General features: G+C 37.0%; 1 protein-coding gene across 2 annotated transcripts in view; it reads left to right on the forward strand.

Annotated features, from left to right (window-relative positions):
• The first annotated feature begins 8,406 nt into the window (after positions 1 to 8,406).
• Positions 8,407 to 20,811, forward strand: part of LOC131154248 (nuclear pore complex protein GP210) — a 138,831-nt gene continuing 126,426 nt past the window's right edge. The window contains exon 1 of one of the 2 annotated variants that reach the window (XM_058106901.1): positions 8,407 to 8,707. In XM_058106901.1, coding sequence (XP_057962884.1) covers positions 8,544 to 8,707 — 164 coding nt within the window. In that variant the 5' untranslated portion in view covers positions 8,407 to 8,543. The remainder of the gene's footprint in view (positions 8,708 to 20,811) is intronic. The other variant, XM_058106902.1, reaches the window with a different exon arrangement.

Below are 20,811 nucleotides of genomic sequence, written 5' to 3' on the forward strand. Positions count from 1 at the left end.
CAACCAGAGTAAGTCTCGCCTACAGGCTACACAACCTTGTCAGAGGGGTTAAATCATTACATATAGATCCCAAGGTATTATCTTATGTATAGATATATCACACAACAATAGTTATATTATAATATTAGAAGTATGTATGAATAGAAAACTCAGATACACAATTGTATTTTAAATTATATTACGAGAGTTTTGTACATCATACCAGCATATTTATTTTACAGTGTCACTATTATATCTGTATATTAAATGTGTATCTCAGCCGCCACACACTAATAATAGCATATTTCCTCTTACTGAGCGTTGTCTCATCCTAGTGACTTACTATTTTTCAGGAGATTCAGCTAGGCGAGCACATCAGGCTCGCGGGTAGAGGACTACTTACGCTACCCATATGGAAGAGTAGGTGTACTTTGGTACCAATGGTTTGGGGTAGATTCCAGGTTTTCGTGATGTCATTGGGTATTTTATGATATAGGTATTTATGCATTTTGGGATTCACAGTTTCCTAGTATTGTATACAGATGTTTACAGTTTCTTGTGTACCGCTGCTTAGGAATGTATGGTGTACAAAGTTTCCTCAGTGCTTTTTAGGCCTGAGATGTTTCAATGGCATTTCAGGCATATTGGTTATGTGTTTTATGAATATTATGAAAAAAAAATGATGATATAATTAACAAATTGTTACAGTTTGGTATCAGAGCCTAGGCCACTAGGTTCTATAGACCCTAGAATGCAGTGGAAACAATACTAGAATATAGGAAAAAGGATTTAAGGTTTTATTCTGTAATCTGGATACATGATTTTCGTGGAGGTTTCTGTGTTTTGCCTGGGGTGGCGATTTTAGGAAAGTCATAGTAAACTATCAACGAATCGTGTGTTTAGGTTGTAGGATTGGATTTTGGTTCAGGAACGGGGGTGATAGTTAATAGAGGATCTAAGGTTTTAGTTGAATGAAATAAATTAGATATGTACGGGATATAGGATCCTAAATAGTGTTCTTTATATTTACAGGATGGATCCACGGAGCAGTGGTACGAATGCTGGAGGTGATACACCAGGACCCTCAGTATGGGAGGTAGAGATACAGATGTAGTGTTGCGCAGCGTCACCCAGCAAGTGATGGCGGATATGGTTAAGAGTGGGGGAGAGTGTGGTTGCACGATTGAGCAATTTACGCGAATGAAGCCTCCCTTTTTTGCTGGAGGACCTAACCTGATTGTAGCTGAAAATTGGGTTCAGGATGTTGAGGAGATTTTGGTAGTGTTGGCATGTACAAGCGAGCAGAAGGTGTCATTTGAGTCATTTAAATTGACAGGAGAGGCAAAGCGCTAGTGGAGGTTAGTGCGATTGATTGAGGAACAGAGGCCTGATCTAGTGCCAGTGACGTGGAGTCAGTTTAAGGAGCTGTTCTTCGAGCGATATTTCCCTACTATCGTTCGAAGCACGAAGGCAGCAGAATTTCTATATTTATTTTAAGGGCAAATGACCGTGTCACAGTATGCTACATGATTTATTGAGTTGTCATGTTTTGTCCCACATTTAGCACCAGATGAGGAGAATAAAGTAAGAAAGTTTGAGGAAGGTCTGAGGCAAAATTTATTTGAGTAAGTTATTAGTTTTCAGGCTCAGACGTTCGCAAAGGTGGTGGATAGAGCTACGGTTATCGAGAGTGGTATGCAGAGAGGTGTCGCAGTTTATAGCTAGAGGAAGAGGCCCGCGCCTCAGGATTTTTAGGCGAGTTCCAGCTAAAGGCCATGGAGAGGAGATCGATATGGAGCTAGTCAGGGACGGATGATGGGGCACGGTGGTTCTCAGGGTGGATGGGCTATTCCTACCTGTCCTAGATGTGGTCGGAGACATCCAGGTGAATGTAGAATGGGAGAGGATGTCTATATTCGTTTTAGGAAACCTAAGCACAGGTCTTGGTTATGTCAGGGATTGTTGGCCCAAGCATCAGCCCCTAAACCATTTCAGGGTGGTTATCAGGAGCCCCATGGAGGCTAGCAGAGGAACATTGCACTGACGAGAGTCTATGCGTTGACACTGGGTGACATCGAGGCAGTTGGAGGCGTAGTTATAGGTACCCTTACTGTTTTTTCCATATAAAGTTGTTGTTTTATTTGATACAGGTGCTACCCATTCTCTTATTTCATTGATGTATGCTACGTTAACGGGGTATGAGGTAGAGTTGTTTGATGTTGGGTTGGCTGTAACTACACCAACTGGATCAGTGGTGAGATGTAGAAGAATACTCAGGGACTTTCGAGTGACCATTCAGGGAAATGTACTACCAACTGATTTTGTGATATTAGACATGCGGGGGTTTGATATAATTCTGCGTATGGATTGATTGGCAGTTATTGCCATTTGAAAGAAGTGATTTTTAGACCTCTAAGTGAGCAAGAATACAGATTTCTTGGTTCACGTGTACGTTCTTTGCCACAACTTGTGTCAGCTATTCAGGTGAAGAAACTGTATCAAGATGGATGTCAGGGATTTGTTGCCTACATAAAAGAATTACTAAAAGAAGAACTGAAACAAACCAATATTCTTGTGGTTAGAGAATTTTCAGATGTATTTCCAGAAGAATTACCTGGTTTGCCACCAAACCATGAAGTTGAATTTACTGTGGATCTTCTACTGAGATCAGCCCTAGTATCTAAAGCACCTTACCGAATGGCTTCAGCTGAGTTAAAAGAACTAAAAGATCAATTACAAGAATTGCTAGATAAAGGATTTATCAGGCCCAGTGTGTCGCCTAGGGGAGCACCAGTTCTATTTGTGAAGAAGAAAGATGGGACCATGAGGATGTGTATAGATTATAGAGAAATAAATAAACTGACAATTAATAATAAATATCCTCTTCCTAGGATCGATGACCTGTTTGATCAGCTTCAAGGGACCCAGGTCTATTTTAAAATTAACCTTCAGTCGGGTTATCATCAGGTAAAGGTTAGGGCAGGAGACATTTCCAAGACAACATTTCGAATGAGATATGGGCATTACGAGTTCTTGGTAATGCCATTTGGGTTGACTAACGCACCAACAGTATTTATGGATTTAATGAACCGGGTGTTCCATTAGTACTTGGACCAGTTTGTTATGGTATTCATTGAAGATATACTAGTCTACTCGAGGAGTTTTGAGGAGCACGAGCATCATTTGAGGCTGGTATTGCAGACATTGAGAGAGAGAAAGTTATATGCAAAGTTCAAGAAATGCGAGTTCTAGCTGAGGTAGGTTTCTTTTCTCGACCATGTGATCTCTGAGGCAAGTGTATCAGTTGATCCGTGTAAGATAGAGGCAGTGGTGAGTTAGGAAAGGCTAGGAAATGTCTAGGAGGTCAGGAGTTTTCTAGGATTGGCAGGCTATTACTGACACTTCGTTGATGGTTTCTCCAATTTATCAGGTCCACTAACACGACTTATGAGAAAGAATGTAAAGTTTGAATGGACTGATGATTGTGAGCAGAGTTTTCAGGCATTGAAGCAAAGGTTGGTTACTGCCCCAGTGTTGGCTATTCCATTCAGGGAGTACGAGTTTATGATATATAGTGATGCATCGTTGAAGGGTCTTGGATGTGTGTTGATGGAGCACGGCAGGGTTATCGCGTATGATTCTAGACAACTTAAAGAATATGAGAAAAACTATCCTGTGCATGATTTGGAATTAGCTGCAGTGATATACGCTCTCAAAATCTGGAGGCATTATCTATATGGTGGGAAGTGTGAAATCTTCACAGATTATAAAAGTTTAAAATATTTCTTTACCCAAAAAGAACTGAATATGAGGCAAAAAATGTGGCTAGAACTTATTAAAGACTATGACTACACTATTAGTTACCACCCAGGGAAAGCGAATGTGGTAGCAAATGCTATGAGCAGGAAATCAATGGGACCAGTACTGACAGCTATGGAGATTTAGCACCCGATCCTAATGGATTTGGAGAGATTTGGCATAGAGTTAGTAAAGGATAATCCTCAGGCATTTATTGCCATCCTGGTTGTGCAGCATATGCTATATGAAAAGATTAAAGTCGCTCAGGGTGATGACACAAAATTAGCAAAGGTAATAACCAAAGTTCAGGATGGTCAGGGAGAAGAGTTCAGTATCTATGATAATGAAACTCTAAGGTTTCGCACTAGATTTTTTGTGCCTACAGATGATGATATTAGAAGAATGATTTTAGAGGAGGCTCACAGATCACTATACACAGTCCATCCTGACAGTACTAAAATGTATAGGGATCTGCGAGAGTATTTTTGGTGGAGTGGGATGAAAAGGGAAATTGTCGAATTTGTACAGCAGTGTTTGACGTGTCAGAAGGTTAAAGTTGAGCACCGGAGACCAGCAGGGCAGTTGCAGCCACTCTTTATTCCAAAATGAAAGTGGGATCACATCTATATGGATTTTATTATTGGGTTACCACCAGTACAATAGGGATTGAATGCTATTTGGGTGATCGTGGATTGTCTGACGAAGACCACTTATTTCATCCCCATTAAAGTCGGCTATTCCATGGACAAATTGACAGAAATATACGTTCAGGAAATAGTTCATATCCATGATATATCAGTATCCATAGTCTCAAATCGAGATCTTATTTCACGATTTTGGAAAAACTTTTAGGAGGCTATGGGTACACAGTTAGCATTCAGCATTGCTTTTCACCCTAAGATAGATGGTCAGACTGATAGGATAATCCAGACATTAGAAAATATGCTTCGAGCATGCGTGCTAGATTATGGGGGTAGTTGGACCCAGTTTATGCCGCTAGTTAAGTTTACTTATAATAATAGCTATCAGGCTAGCATCGGCATGACACCTTAAGAGGCACTGTATGGTAGAAGGTGTCGTTCTCCTCTATTCTGGGATGAAGTAGGCGAGAAGCAAGTTTTGGGTCCAGAGATAGTACAACGAGCGCATAATAAGGTCCGACTAATTAAAGAAAGAATCAGTACTGTGCAGAGTCAGTAGAAAAGCTATGTAGACACTCGCCGCCAAGAATTAGCATTTGATATGGGGGATCCGGTATTCTTGAAGGTAGCTCCTCTGAGAAGGAATTATGAGATTTGGGAAGAAGGGCAAGCTGAGCACTAGATTTATTGGCCCTTTTGAGATACTAGGGAGAGTGGGGCAGTTGCTTACAAGCTAGCTTTGCCGCCAGCTCTGTCTAGAATACATGACGTGTTCCTTGTTACTATGTTAAGGAAATACATCCCAGACTTGTCCCACATAATCAGTTATGCAGAAATAAAGCTTAAAGATTCATTAGTCTATGAGGAAGCACCATTACAAATCTTAGACCGAAAGACACAAGCATTACGCACCAAAGAAATTTAGCTGGTGAAAGTTTTGTGGAGAAATCATGCTATAGAGGAAGCTACCTTGGAGCTCGAGAAACAGATAAGATAGAAATACCCACAGTTATTCCAAGAGATCTAGTTATAATTAGGTAAAGTGTAAATAGTTAGGTAATGTTTCTTTTACAGGTACATGTATTAATTTAGTTAGTAAGTAGTCTTTTAGTTTTATATGTGTAATCTCTCAGAATATAGAATGTAACCATGGTATTCTTCCGCCATAAGTGAGAGTAAGTAATAAAATAAGTAGACCGTTTTACCTTTAAGGGATGATGAATCATATGAATAGTAAATTTCGAGGACGAAATTTTATAAGGAGGGGAGAACGTAGAAAATCGAATAATTATCGTAATTTAATAGTAGGAGGAGAGGAAAGAAGAATTAAAGAAGGAATTAAACAGGGTCTCGTAGATGAATGTAGGGGATTTGTTGACGAGCTCACATAAGGGGCTCGTCGACTGGGACATGTCTCGTCGATCAGAAGATACTGAGAGGATATATCGCAATTCTAAATTTCGTTGACGAGGAGTAAGCATTCGTCGACGAATTTCCTTCTTGACCTTGTCAACGAAGTAATGTGGCTCATCGATGAAGGCCAGTGTATAAATAAGCCTAAACTTCATTTTTGGCTGAAATTCACGCATAAATTCCTCTCTCTCTCTCTCTCTCTCTCTCTCTCTCTTATCTTCTCTCTAAGTTTCCGAGCCATATTCTTGCCGGTTCGACGATCCAAGCTCACCACGACACTCCTAGGGAAGTTCTCTTCAAGTCTGCTGGAGTAGATCGTTGGTGGGGCTGCCTTGGATTTCATCTCAAATTCATGGTAAGACTTGTTATTCAATATTTGGTCTTACCATAGTTATAAGAAATGTAGTACACAGAGAAATACTGAAGTTTTGTTTCAAGGGATGTTGTTTTCAGGGTGTTGAGCGGGGAACCCTGCTGGTATAGGACTAGTTATACTAGGAGCTTTCCAATAGTCAGGAAAGGAAAATATGCTATGCTAGAGATTTCAGAATGTATGTCAAAAGATTATGTTTATGTATATATATCAGCTTATTGATCAGTTTTCCACAATATTATTGTTATTAGTATTATAGTAGAATTATAGAAATTAAGCATGAGATTATGATTACTCAAATGTGTGGCATGAGTTTACTACAGACTAGTATGATGATTAAACAACTTTACAGATATCCAGTTACATAGTATATTAACAGAAAGTATGATTTATAGCATTTTCCAAAATGACATGATTTCTGAAACCATAATACTCAAACATATTTTACAGATATTCCAGAAAGATATTACAAATATTTTAGATAGATACTACATATATTTCAAACATATATTATAAATATTTCAGTCAGATATTACTACAGATATGGTATACAGATGTTACAGTATATACAACTCAGATTTATAGTGTTATGGCTATTTTGAAATAATGTTAAAACAGTAAGATAAGTATATGTATGTATGCATATATATATATATATATATATATATATATATATATTAGTATTACACAGTATCAGATCACTGAGGAAATTTTAGACAGATTCAGACAGATTTAGACAGCAGAGCATGGTATCGTTGCTAATTCAGATAAAGTACAACCACATAACTGAGATAGTATGTGGATTCCGTCTAACCTCGTTAGGAGAGATTGCAGACTCCCTAGCAAGCAAGTTGGGTTGAGGTGGCCGTTTAGACGAGATAGACTTGGAGATTGCCCGGAGAGACTGCAGTGGGCTAGATTTTCGGTTGATAGAGATATGAATTGACTTGCCTGGTAGGCCAACCAGAGTAAGTCCCACCTACGGGTCCCACAACCCTGTTATGAGAGGTTAAATCATGACATACAGTTCACAGGGTATTATCTCAGAAGTTCCTATGTACAAATATATCACACAACAACAGTTATATTATAATATTAGAAGTATGTATGAATAGAAAACTTAGATAAACAATTGTATTTTAAATTATATTACGAGAGTTTTGTACAACATACTAACATATTTATTTTACAGTATCACTATTATATCTGTTTATTAAATATGTAATTCAGCCGCCACATAATGGTAATAATATATTTCTTCTTACTGAACGTTGTTTCATCCTAGTGACTTGTTATTTTTCAGGAGATCCAGTTAGGCGAGCAGATCAAGCTCGCGGGTAAAGGACTGCTTACGCTGGCCTTATTGGAAGGATAGGTGTACTTTTGTACCAGTGGTTTGGGGTAGATTCCAGGTTTTGGTGATGTCACTTGGTATTTTGTGATATAGGTATTTATGCATTTTGGGTTTCATAGTTTCCTAGTATTGTATATAGATGTTTACAGTTTCTTGTGTACTGCTGCTTAGGAATGTATGTGTACAGGGTTTCCTCAGTACTTTTCGGATTTGAGATGTTTCAATAGCATTGCAGGTAGATTGGTTATGTGTTTTATAAATATTATGAAAAAAAAATGATGATATAAGTAGCAGGTCCTTACACTTACCTCTTCCTAGGATAAATTTTTTATGAGAATCCTATTCCAATAGGAATTATACTTTTGGAACAATTTGTTCTCATTATTTTGGATTTTGGATAATAATGTCCTTATAATGTGATAAAGTGCTCTACTATTTGATTTAAAATAAAAATAGTGAACTAAAGTAAAATATTTAAATTAGCATAAATATTAATTATTTTGATTATAAATATATACAATGTTATTTAAAGATATTGATTATAAAGTTTCAATTAAAATTTAATTAATTTTAATTAGGGAATAATTTTAAAATTTAATTATAAAATATTAAAAATGACAATTAAAAATACTAATAACATAAATTTTAGTTAATGTTATAATTAACATGAGGAAATTTTAATTAAATTCTAATTAGATAGTATTTAAAATGTTTATTGGGAGAATTAATATTTATGTTAATCAACATTTTAATTGATATTTCTAATTTATTAAATAAAAGAAATACTATTATCATATAAAAATTTTATACAATAATTAATATTTAGCTCGCACGTTCCTAAAGCCCTAGACCTTGGGTTTATCCTCAAATTAATTGGGCATTCACCTGAAGCTGCTATGCAGAGCGGAGCAGGACACTCTGCAAAAGAAAGGGTCTCTCCGGCATCCTCTGGTCCTCATTCTCGGTGAATTCGGGACACTTGAAGATGCCACTACACTTGGCTATATGGATGCTACTTGTGCTAGCGGGCTTTCCGGCGTCGCGTTCGCTCTCCGGTCCTCACTTGGCAGATTTGAACGTATTGTTGCCTCCCACGATAAAAAATCCGGTGGAGTACCGGCTTCGAGGAAGTGATGGCTGTTTTCAGTGGTATGTGCAGTGTATGCTCTTCATTTGATCCTATGTGCTTGAGTTTTGACATTACAGTGAAAATGCTCTCTAGCTTCCGCTTAGTTAGTGCCCAAGTGCTTCCCGACGGTGACATTTGAGTCGTGATTCTTTGAAGCAGTATTGTGTGGACGACATTTTCATGAGCATCCAGCAAGAGCATCCCTTATTCATTCACATTATCTTTACCACATTCGCTAATCTGTTGAACTGAGGTCTGATGAATCGCTGGAAACCACACCAAGCATTTCTTTAGTAAATTTCCCCTTACAATTGAGTCACGGAAATCTAGCAATATTTGGTGGCTGAGTTGGCCGTGTCTCTTTCAGCTATAACCCAGTAGCTTGGACTATGTAGCATCTCGTTAGATGTATTCTATAGGATAGAAACTGCACAGCACATTGCATTTTCTCTTGTGGGCATGGTGATGCAATTGAAACACTAGAATGAAGACTAAGCAGAATAGCACAAGCTAAGAATGATGCATAATAGATTCTAATTCTGATGTTTAAGTTGGAATGCGGGTACTGAGTGCAAGTACTTCTAGACCTTACAAATAGAACAGAGGGGGCCATTTTGCAGATTCTTAAAATTTAGGAAGGCTTAATATCTTTTTATAATAAAAGAAGATGTATTAAGGTACAAAATGTACAATCAAAGCGGGGACACTAAATCCTTAAAAAAATAAAAACAAAGGAAAAACTCAAAAAGAAAAAAAATAAAAGATAAAAGAAGAACGAAAACAGAAAATAAAAATGCTAAATCAGCCAAGAAATCCCTTCTTTAAACCCCTCTCATCATAGTTCACTGAATCACATACTTGTCTTTGTAAAAAAGAATATTATTGCTTATCAACAGCACGAGAAGCAAATTTCCGACCTTCATGGGATTTGTTGCAGATCTTCACATAGATGTAGTAAACCTCACTAGTCGAAAAAGAATGCGTGTTTTATGTGATCAAAATTTTGATTAATAACATTTTTTAAATGTAGCTCTTACAGCCTTCACTACGCCAATTGGGCTTTTCGAATGGTTAGTTATGCTATTTAGATTGAAGAATGCCCTAGGATCTTCCAGAGAAGGATGGATAAAGCGTTTGAAGGAATGACTGAATTTGTTGCAGTTTATATTGATGACGTTCTAGTATTTAGTAGAAATACTAAGGACCACTTAGAATATTTGAGGCAGGGGGCACAAGTGTTCAGAAGAGAAGGAATGATTCTTTTAGAAAGAAAAATCATTTGGATGCAACCTCAGATTGAACTTTTAGGTTTAAAAATTTAAGGGAGCGAAGAGGAACTTCAGCCGCATATAGCAGAAAGGCTATGTGAATTTCCCAATTAATTCAAAGATAGAAGGCAGTGTCAATGCTTTCTAGGATTATTGAATTACATTAGAAAATTTATAAAAAATTTGGCAGAAAAGGCAGCACCAATTCAAAGAAAGGTTTCAGTAAAGAATCCCTAGAATTGGACTTCAGAAGATACTGAAGTAGTAAAAGCTTTAAAGGAAGAAGCCAAGAATTTGCCAAAGTTAGAATATCTAGACAGTACAAAATTAGATATAATTTTGGAAACCGATGCTTCAGATATAGCATGGGGATGTATTTTAAAAATCAGGAAGATTGATAAAACAGAGCATCTCAGCAGATATTGGAGTGGATGTTTTAATAGAACAGAACTGAATTACCCAGTTCATGAAAAAGAGTTGTTGGCAATCCTTAAAGGAATTAGGGCTAATGAACTCTTTTTGGGTAAACCCTTCATCGTTAGAACAGATAGTTCCTACGTGAAGCACTTCATGAGAATTAAGTTAGAACGATGCATTCAAGCAAGATTGGTTAGATGAAGAAATGAATTACAATATTACTCCTTTAATGTATAACATATTAAAGGAAGAGACATTATTTTTGCTGATACTCTAACCAGATATTTGAATTCTTACAGATCTAATGGCAAGCAGTAGCAGCAGCAGTAGTAGCCATTACAAATGTTTGATTTGTTAGGAAAGATATAAGGTGGCAGATTGCCCAATTGCCTGATTTGTTGACAAGCAAAGACAGATAACTTTCAACTCCAAAAAGGGAGAAGGAAGTAGCAAAGAAAGGAGAAGCGTTTCTCAGAAGAGAGAACATTTAGTTCCAGTTCTGGAACAAAACCAGGCGAAGAAGGGAAGTTTGTCCAGGAAGGAGGATAGGCCCAGTGACAAGAGTCATATCCAGTGTTTTTTTTGCAGCCAATTTGGACATTACAACACTCAATGTGTCCAGAATCCTAGAACCAGGAGGGTAAGGAGAGAAGGCATGCAAAAAGATGACTCAGTCGTCATCAACAAGAATGTTTCAAGATCCAGTAAGGATAGAGAAACAATTGAAGTTGATTTTATTATCGAAGATTTTCTAGGAAGGACTCCAGAAATCGCAGAGGGAAAAAGAAATTTGCTAGAAGGGTTAATCAATAATCCAACGAGTCCAGCAAATACATCTTTTTTAGTTAATCTTAGAAAAGTGGTAGAAATATTGGAAGAGTTTGAAACCATTATTTCAGAAAATTTTAGGATTGTTAACAGGGAGAGTACATCAGAACTCATTCATCAACAGATTAAACTTAAGTTGAAATGGATATTCAACTGAAGAAATACAACTTTACTACCAGAGCGATAGTAAGTATTTTAAAGTATCCAAAATTGAAGCAATTTTGGATGAGAAGTGGATTGGGAATTCCAAAATTACACATTTCAAAAAATATAAACCTTGAACTTCTAATTGCAGTATAGAAGGCCTTAAGGACAGGAGAAGTCCAGTTTTTTGGATTCAACAAAACAGGGCAAGCTTTTGATTTCTTGCCAGCAATGGTAAAACATATGCTAAATTTCACTAATCCAGGACGGTTATGGTGGACTAGCTACATTGAACCAATTAAGTTGAAATCAGGAAAAGTTTTGTTCTGGAATCTTTTTCCTGAAGATCGGAAGGATGAAACAGTCTCAGATTTTCATGAAGAAGAACCAGACTGGTAGGATTTCCAGAAACATAGGAAATTCTATGAATTGGTTCAGAATTTATGGGGAATTTATCTTTTAGAAGCTAGGATGACTTTAGATTGTATATTCTTCTCTGATCATGAAATTTTGATTGCAATTGAAGAAAAATATCTCCAGAAATTTGAAGAAGCAAATTTCGCAGAATTTGCGATTAGAGCAAAGAAAATAATTAATCATATTAAAATTTGGGAGCATCATCTTGCTTCAACTCAGGCCATGAAGAGTGATCTTCAGATTGTACTTGCAGAATTAGCAAGAAAGCAGTACGATGAAGAAATCATAAGTGCTTTGAAAGATCTCTGAAGAAAGACGAGATCGTTGACAGATGAACAGTTCAGATGATAGTTCAGGTGCCATCATATCCCAGACCAGACTGAGTGGACTACTTAGAAGGGTCATATTAGACATTTGTCCAGAACCATGTCATATCCCAGGCCATGCCGAAAGGACGATTCTTCGGGTCATATCTTTTGTTGTTTAGTCAAAAGTTACTTTATTAATGTTGTTGGTAGTTTGTTCTTAGGTGAGTCAGCAAGCATGTGCTGTCCCCTCTTTCTTTTCTTTTTTAAAGTAAGTGAGTCAGCAAAACATGTGCTGTCCCTTCCTTTATCCTTTATTTAAAGTAACTTTTGCTTTACGTCGATATCAGACATCTGTTTTTGAGAAAGCAAGTTATGTTTATCCATTAGTAGTCGCTAGCCTATATAAGGGAGCTCCGACCCTTGTGTTCGGAGAGGGAAAATGAAGAAACATTAATACAAGTCTATTCAGTTCAAAGATCTCTCTCTCTTTGAATCTTTCTTTCTATTCCAAACACTATTGTGTGACGGTTGAAGCTCTAAGGAAGCCCAAGGAAGCTCGTTAGAAGGAGCGTTCGCAGAGGTTCCATTTAGACACCAAGCATACTAGTGGTATACGAAAGATTACCTATTATAGCTTTGTACAGGGTTGAAGAGAAAGATCAAGAAGACGTAATAAACTTTTATTAATTAATTTTCCTTTCCCCCTGGTTACTCTAGTCTCAGAATTGAGTCCAGTAGGAATTTAATAAAGATTCAAAAGAGAGAGATCTTTGAACTGAATAGACTTGTATTAATGTTTCTTAATTTTCCCTCTCCGAACACAAGAGTTGGAGCTCCCTTATATAGGCTAGCGACTGCTAATGGATAAGCACAACTTGCTTTCTCAAAAGCAGATGTCTGATATCGACGTAAAGCAAAAGCTACTTTAAATAAAGGATAAAGCAAGGGACAACACATGCTTTGCTGACTCATTTACTTTAAAAAAGAAAAGAAAGAGGGGACAACACATGCTTGCTGATTCACCTAAAAACAAACTATCTACAACTTTAATAAAGTAACTTTGACTAAACAACTAAAGATATGACTCGACGAATCATCCTTTCGGCATGGCCTGGGATATGACATGGTTGTGGACAAATGTCTGATATGACCGTTCTGAGTAGTCCGCTCAGTCTGGCCTGGGATATGATGACACCTGAACTATCATCTGAATCGTTCATCTATCAACGATCTCGTCTTCCTTCAGAGATCTTTCAAAGCACTAATGATTTCTTCATCGTGCCGCTTTCTTGCTAGTTTTGCAAGTACAATTTGAAGATCACTCTTCATGGCCTGAGTTGAAGCAAGATGATGCTCTCAATTTTTAATTTGATCAATTATTTTCTTTGCTCCAATCACAAATTATGTTAAATTTGCTTCTTCAAATTTCTGGAGATATTTTCTTTCAATTGCAATCAAAATTTCTGCATGCCTTCTCTCCTTACCCTCCTGGTTCTAGGATTTTGGACACATTGAGTGCTGTAATGTCCAAATTGGCTGCAAAAAAAAACACTGGATATGACTCTTGTCACTGGGCCTGTCCTCATTCCTGGACAAACTTCCCTTCTTCACCTGGTTTTGTTCAAGAACTGGAACTGGACGTTCTCTCTTCTGAGAAACGCTTCTCCTTTCTTTGCTACTTCCTTCTCCCTTTTTGGAGTTGAAAGTTATCTGTCTTTGCTTGTCAACAAATCAGGCAATTGGGCAATCTGCCACCTTATGCATTTCCTGACAAATCGGACATTTGTAATGGCTACTACTGCTGCTGCTACTGCTTGCCATTAGATCTGTAAGAATTCAAATATCTGGTTAGAGTATCAGCAAAAATATTGTCTCCTCCTTTAATATGTTCTACATTAAAGGAGTAATATTGTAATTCATTTCTCCATCTAACTAGTCTTGTTTGAATGTATCGTTTTAACTTAATTCCCATGAAGTGCTTCACGTAGGAACTATCTGTTCTAACGATGAAGGGTTTACCCAAAAAGAGTTCATTAGCCCTAATTTCTTTAAGGATTGCCAACAACTATTTTTCATGAACTGGGTAATTCAGTTCTGCTCCATTAAAACATCCACTCCAATATCTGCTGAGATGCTCTGTTTTATCAATCTTCCTGATTTTTAAAACACATCCCCATGTTATATCTGAAGCATCGGTTTCCAGAATTATATCTAATTTTATATCATCTGGATATTCTAACTTTGGCAAATTCTTGGCTTCTTCCTTTAAGGCTTTTATTACTTCAGTATCTTTTGAAGTCCAATTCTAGGGATTCTTTACTGAAACCTTTCTTTGAATTGGTGCTGCCTTTTCTGCCAAATTTTTTATAAATTTTTTAATGTAATTCAGTACTCTTAGAAAGCATTGACACTGCCTTCTATCTTTGAATTAATTAGGAAATTCACATAGCCTTTTTGCTATGTGCAACTGAAGTTCTTCTTCGCTCCCTTGAATTTTTAAACCTAAAAGTTCAATGTGAGGTTGCATCCAAATGGTTTTTCTTTTTGAAAGAACCACTCCTTCTCTTCTAAACACTTGTGTCACTTGCCTCAAATGTTCTAAGTGGTCCTTAGTATTTCTACTAAATACTAGAACGTCATCAATATAAACTGCAACAAATCTAGTCATTCCTTCAAACGCTTTATCCATCCTTCTCCGGAAGATTCCTGGGGCATTCTTCAATCCAAATGGCATAATTAACCATTCAAAAAGCCCAATTGGCATAGTGAAGGCTTTAAGAGCCACTGCTCTTTCTTTGACTTTTATTTGCCAATATCCTGATTTGAGATCGAATTAAGAATAAACTAAGGGTTTCTCCCTTCTTATTCTATTTTTAAGAGACTCTTGATTAGGTAAATTATACCCATCATCTCTTGTTTTCCTATTTAGATCTCTATAATCAATAACCATCCTGACTTTTCCACGTACTTGCTTGGCATGATTTGTTACCATGAATGCAGCACTCCTGTGCTCACTCGTACTATGCCTAATGAGTCCCAAATTTAATAATTCTGGAATTTGCTTCTCAAATTCCCTTATCTTTTCATTTGGATAACTAATCCCTTTACTCCTGATAATTGTATTGGGATTTTTAAGCACAATATCTACTTCTGGCATGACTTTCTGCCATAATGCCTGTGGATTCTCCGACCAATTTTCTAAAAGCATTTTTTGATTTCTTCAAGATTACTTTCTTCTTCTTCTGACTGATTTACCTTTAGGATACTTCCTGATACCAGTTCCTTCCAATTATCAAGTTTCTCCTGATAATTAGATTTTTCTTCTGATTTTTCTTCCTCGACTATCATGTAATTCTTTATAATAGTACTTGAGGATTTCAGAATGAAATGGTTGTCTAGGATTATTACTTCTGAAAATATCGTAAATGGCTGATATTTTCTAAGGAATTTACTTCTCAAAAGAAGATCATCTGGTAATTCTGGAATCAAGCAAAGAATCTGTTCCTCGTAATCTTTGCCATTCATCCTTATCTTCACATTTTTGGCAACTTCTCCAATCTGGAGTAATGCATTGTTACCAATTATAACCTGAAGATTTTCTGATTCCCAAGTCACTTTTGGAAATCTGATCCTCGTACAAGACCATGTACACCTAGTATCGATAAGGGCTGTACATTCCACCTTACTGATAGAAATGTTTACTAATGTTGCCAATTCTTCGATTTTGGCACTTAAAATGGATGTTCCCATATATGCTATATGAGATTGGTCTTCTTCTTCATCTGCATAGATAAGGATTCTTATGGTTCTTTGACCAACTACCCTTCTACTACTTGAAGTCCTTCTTAATTCAGATGGTCCAGATCCTTCTGATCTAGTTTCTGAATTTATATTTTCCTCTCTAGATATACTCGCTCTGCTAGGAGTATAATCACTCAAAGGTTCTGTTATAATTAATCTATTTGCCTCTTGTTGTATTGACTCTGGCAAAAGATTTTTCAATCTTTCTTCTGTTCTTAGGGTTACCCAAATCTGAGGCCAACTTAGTGCTCTTGGATTCACAACTTCTAGTTGTAATCATTTGACTGAGTCGGTTTGATTTGTTTCGAAGAGTTGAGTGAATCTATTGACTACCCTTCTGAGGGTTGGTTTCCCCGTGTTATAGAACTTTAAATATAACCTGGCAATGAGCCTAATGCACCTCCTATCTGAGCTACATTTTAACATATTCTGCCAGTCTCGCGTATTAACTCTAATCTGTAGAGTTTTCTCCCCACTTTTATCCTGAAGATCAACATGTAAATCTGGTATTACTTTTATCCAGGCTGCTCCTGAATGTAAGTTAGCCCTTGCTCCTCCTAGTAAGGACCTACCAAAATTACCGATACTTCCATCCATAACTGCAATAAGGATTGGAAGATCTTGCCCTTTCCTGACCAATGGATCTATCATTACCTGGATAATTCCATAGTGGACATATCTTGCCTTTTTATCCATTGTTCTCTGGACTTCTTGTGTAGTGAGTAATGGAACTATAAATGTTCCTGCATCTGTACTGGATACTTCTGCTGTTACCTCTTTCTCAATTACCTTTACTGTCTCTTTGTAAGGTATCCAAGAGGTTTGGTATGCTTCAGCCCAACTGGCTCGAGGCATCCTCCACTCTTGACAATCCCTACTTTCTAAAGGAATTTCAGTTTCTGCAGTCTACACTAGATCTCCTTCTTCTCCTTCTAGAGAAACTAGTTGTGGTGCTCTATCTACTGCTTTAATCATAGCTAGTCTTAACTGACTTAGCTTAAGATTATAAGGAGATTCATCCTCTGAATCTTCTTCTTCTTCTTTCGAATCGGAGTATTATGAGAAAATAGAATGAATACTCTCATCATTTGAGTCTATCTCCTCTCCCCAAATCAGTTCATAAAGTAGTTCTAAAGAATTCTCCATCACGATATTCTTGAGGCTACCCTTTCTTTTTTCTGCTTCTGGACAATTATTAGCCTTATGACCCTTCTTACCACAAAACCAACAATAGTCACAATTCTCCAAGGATTTTCCTTGCGGACATTTAGGATATCGTCCATATTTCTTTTTGAACGATTCCTTGACGTCTTCCTAACCCTATCGGGTCTAAGATATCTTTTTTCTGAGTTTTTCTGCCCTTTTCTAGAGTTCTTCCTTTTTCCAAATTTCTTCCAAGTCTTTCCTTTGACTTTGGATGACTTAATCTTCTTATGGAAAACTCCTCCGGCACAACTAGTTTCTACTCGTTCTGAGTATCTAGTTGGTCTCTGGTTATAGCCGTATCTCCCTGCTACCCCACTTGTCTTGGGATAACAATCTGGATTCATATAAGGCATGTTTCTTACATCTTGAAAAATATGCCGCTGCATATAGTAAAGTCTTATCATTTGTCTTACTGTTTCTGCTCTGACTCCGAGAGTATCTGATACTTCTGTATCTCTCTCTAGTCTCTGCTTAACAACTTGTTTTACCACTTCTGGCCAATTATCGGGTAAATTGTTGATAAAAACTTCTTTTGCATATGCTTGATCTTGTGGTCTGAGCTTATAATACCAATATTGAAATTCACAAAGAAACTCTTCAAAGTAACACATGTCACAGATCTTAATCTTTGTGAGAGCCATTCTGGCTTTTTCAACTAGCTCGTCACCTCTATCAACTAGCGAATATCCTACAAACTCATGTTTGAGGAAATCTGCTATGATAGCAATTACTTCATCTGGAGTTTTGATAGTGTTTATGATAATGGTATTCATATATGAGTTTCTTTGAAGTATATCCCAAAATCTCCAACATTTCCTCTTAGTGTGGCTACTGCAAATTTATATGCTTGCTCTATTGACCAAGATTCAATTCCTCTGCTAAGGATATGATATCTAATATCCATAGCCCAATCATCAATCGTAATTGCGGGATCCTTTTCGCAATTGAGCCTAAGGATTGTTCCGTTCTGGGGTACTCCCTCTGGAACACTTTTCCTTGGTTTGAATTCCTCCTGAATTCTTCCTGGGTAATTTAAAATAGGCTCCTGCTGTTTTGCCATAGTTTGGAGTATTTCCTTGAAAGATAACTTCTTTCGCTCCCATGGTTGTGGTTCCATTCTTAGGGGCTGCCATTCTGGCTTTGCATCCCAAGATGAAACTTCTAGAAAACTTACTTGTACTATTTCCTTATAACCTGATGGTCCTGCTCTTGCAGATCCACGTCTTACTAAACCATTACTGGTTCTTGCAAGAATTTTTTCAGCACTGGCTAGTTTCTTAGCCTTGAGGTTTTCTACCTCGTTAAGCCTTTTATTGATTCTCCTTTGAATCTCTGAGATTTCATTCTCTGTCCATTTTTCACGATGCAGTAATTTCTCCAACTCCTCCTGAGCATTTTGGATATCTTCTGTTATGTCTGACAAAACTTTTGTTTCATCAATGTCTTTGAGAGCACTCTGAACCTCCTGTTCCTATGCATCCTCATAGTCTTTAGCAGTATATCTTCCTGATATGTTGCTCCTGACTTGACATGATTGAAGATCTTCTCCCTTACTGAGAGATTGTATTTTGTCCTCATAACTTTTAATTATTTCTCTAATTTTGTTCATGATGGACTGACTTTCCTTCATTTTTGAAGATTAATGAGATCTTGGCCGTCTGATTCTGATCCTAGAGTTTTGTGGAATTGTTCTAACTGCCACTCACATTGCCTAATTCTAGATTGATAAAGACTAATCTGCCTTTCAATCTCTATTAGTTGTGATTCTAGACCTTTCTTAACTCTTTTTTGATCTATCACAATAGGATCTGATTCAAAATTGGCTTTAGAAGAATCTAGTTTGAAGTATTTTTCTCTCCAAACTTCTTCTATCAAATTCTCATAAAATCTTATATTTGATTCTATTGAAGCCTTCTAATAAAAAAGTGACCCTTGTTCTCTGTCTCTTCTGCTGATCATAATACCATATTTCTCCTCTTGAGAAACACTGATATTAGGACACAGGCTCTGATACCAATTTCTCCTCCTACTGGTCTTTCTTGTTAAAAAAATTGAACAAAAATGTAAACCTACTTTTAAATTCTTATCTCTTTATTCTACAGTTGAGATGAGAATTCGAATCTCTATGAGAGAAGTCTTTTTTCCTTCCCATGGTCTTGTTTTCCTTGTTTAGGATTTTGGTTTCTATTTCTTGTAGGCCTTAGGTTAGAAAGAGAGGTTGGGTAATCTAGGCTTGGGGATGGGAAGATCTTATTAGTTGGAAGATTGTCTTTAAGCCTTAGAATGGCGGAAGGATGATTGAGTCTAGGCAATTTGGTGTTCAAAAGTATCTTTTTCATTGTGGAAGTGATTATGGAGGTTTCCCTTGTTCCCTTGGCATAAGTTAATTTGAAGCAAATACAGGGTTGGGAAGATTTGGTAGGATGCTAGAGCTACTTGTAATGTTTGCGAACATGCCCTTGGAAATGTGTTTAGTGAGGGAAGTTACAAGGCTATACATGCTTACAAAAGGTAGTGAGTTTTACAATGATTGATGAACACTCACCCTCTTCTAAAGAGCTTTCTACGCTATTCTAAATATAGCGCAAGGAAACATAAAACTGATTGAGGAGTCATACTCACTTTTTACCCTAAGGCATTAGCACAATGAATAGAACCTATACTACTATTTACATGATGGTTGCCATTCCATGTGCACAAGAGAAGTGGCCATAGACAAGCATAATGTTCTGAACAAGCTCGACTACTGACAATGGGTGATCTAGGAAAATAGTGGTGCAAAATTATAGCCAAGGGAGAAATTGGAAGATGGAGGAGAGGAGGAGGGGAAAAACAAGAAGGAAGAAGGAAAAATAAGAGAGGAGGAAGAAGGAAATACAATTGGGGAAAGAGCACACATTTAATTCTCAATTCAAATTTATCAAAAACTAGCTTTTAACACAACTTTCACACTTTATTTATAAGAAAGAAGAAGAGAGGATGAAGGGGACTAGAAGGAAGAAGGAAGAAGCAGAGAGGAGGAATAAGGGGACACAATTGGGGAAAAGAACAAACATTAAATTCTCAATTCAAATTCATCAAAAACACATTCAATTCTCAATTAAAATTCATCACAAACTAACTCCTTAACACAACTTTCACACCCTATCCGTAAGAAAGAAGAAGAGAGGACGAAGGGGACAAGAAGGAAGAAGGAAGAAGGAAGAAGGAGATACAACTAGGGGAAAGAACACACATTCAATTTTCAATTCAAATTCATTAAAAACTAACTCTTAACACAACTTTCACACCCTCTTAATAGGAGAGCCTAAATTACAAGATATTTCACATATACTTCAAAGATACATGATGTTACAAACAAGCCCCTAAAATACACAAATATTGCAAGCTCCAAGATAGACAGAACCCTAATTTCTCCAATTAATGTCCATCCATTGTCCTATTTCGTGTCCTACATTGATGGGTTTTGGTCTTTCTTTGTATTTTTTTTCTTACTCTTTTTCTTTGCCCATTTGATCTATAATCCCAATGGCATCTCTTACCATCTTAACTTTTTTTGTTTTTTTTTTTGTTTTGTTTTGTTTTTGTTTTTGTTTTTTTATATATTTTGAAGGGGAGCTCAGGCGCAATAGTAAGGTTGTTGCCATGTGACCTGGAGGTCACGGGTTCAAGGCATGGAAACAGCCTCTTGCAAAAATGTAAGGTAAGGCTGTGTACTATAGATCCATTGTGGTC

The sequence above is a fragment of the Malania oleifera genome, chromosome 4 (assembly GCF_029873635.1).
Source record: "Malania oleifera isolate guangnan ecotype guangnan chromosome 4, ASM2987363v1, whole genome shotgun sequence".
NCBI classification, from domain to species: domain Eukaryota; kingdom Viridiplantae; phylum Streptophyta; class Magnoliopsida; order Santalales; family Ximeniaceae; genus Malania; species Malania oleifera.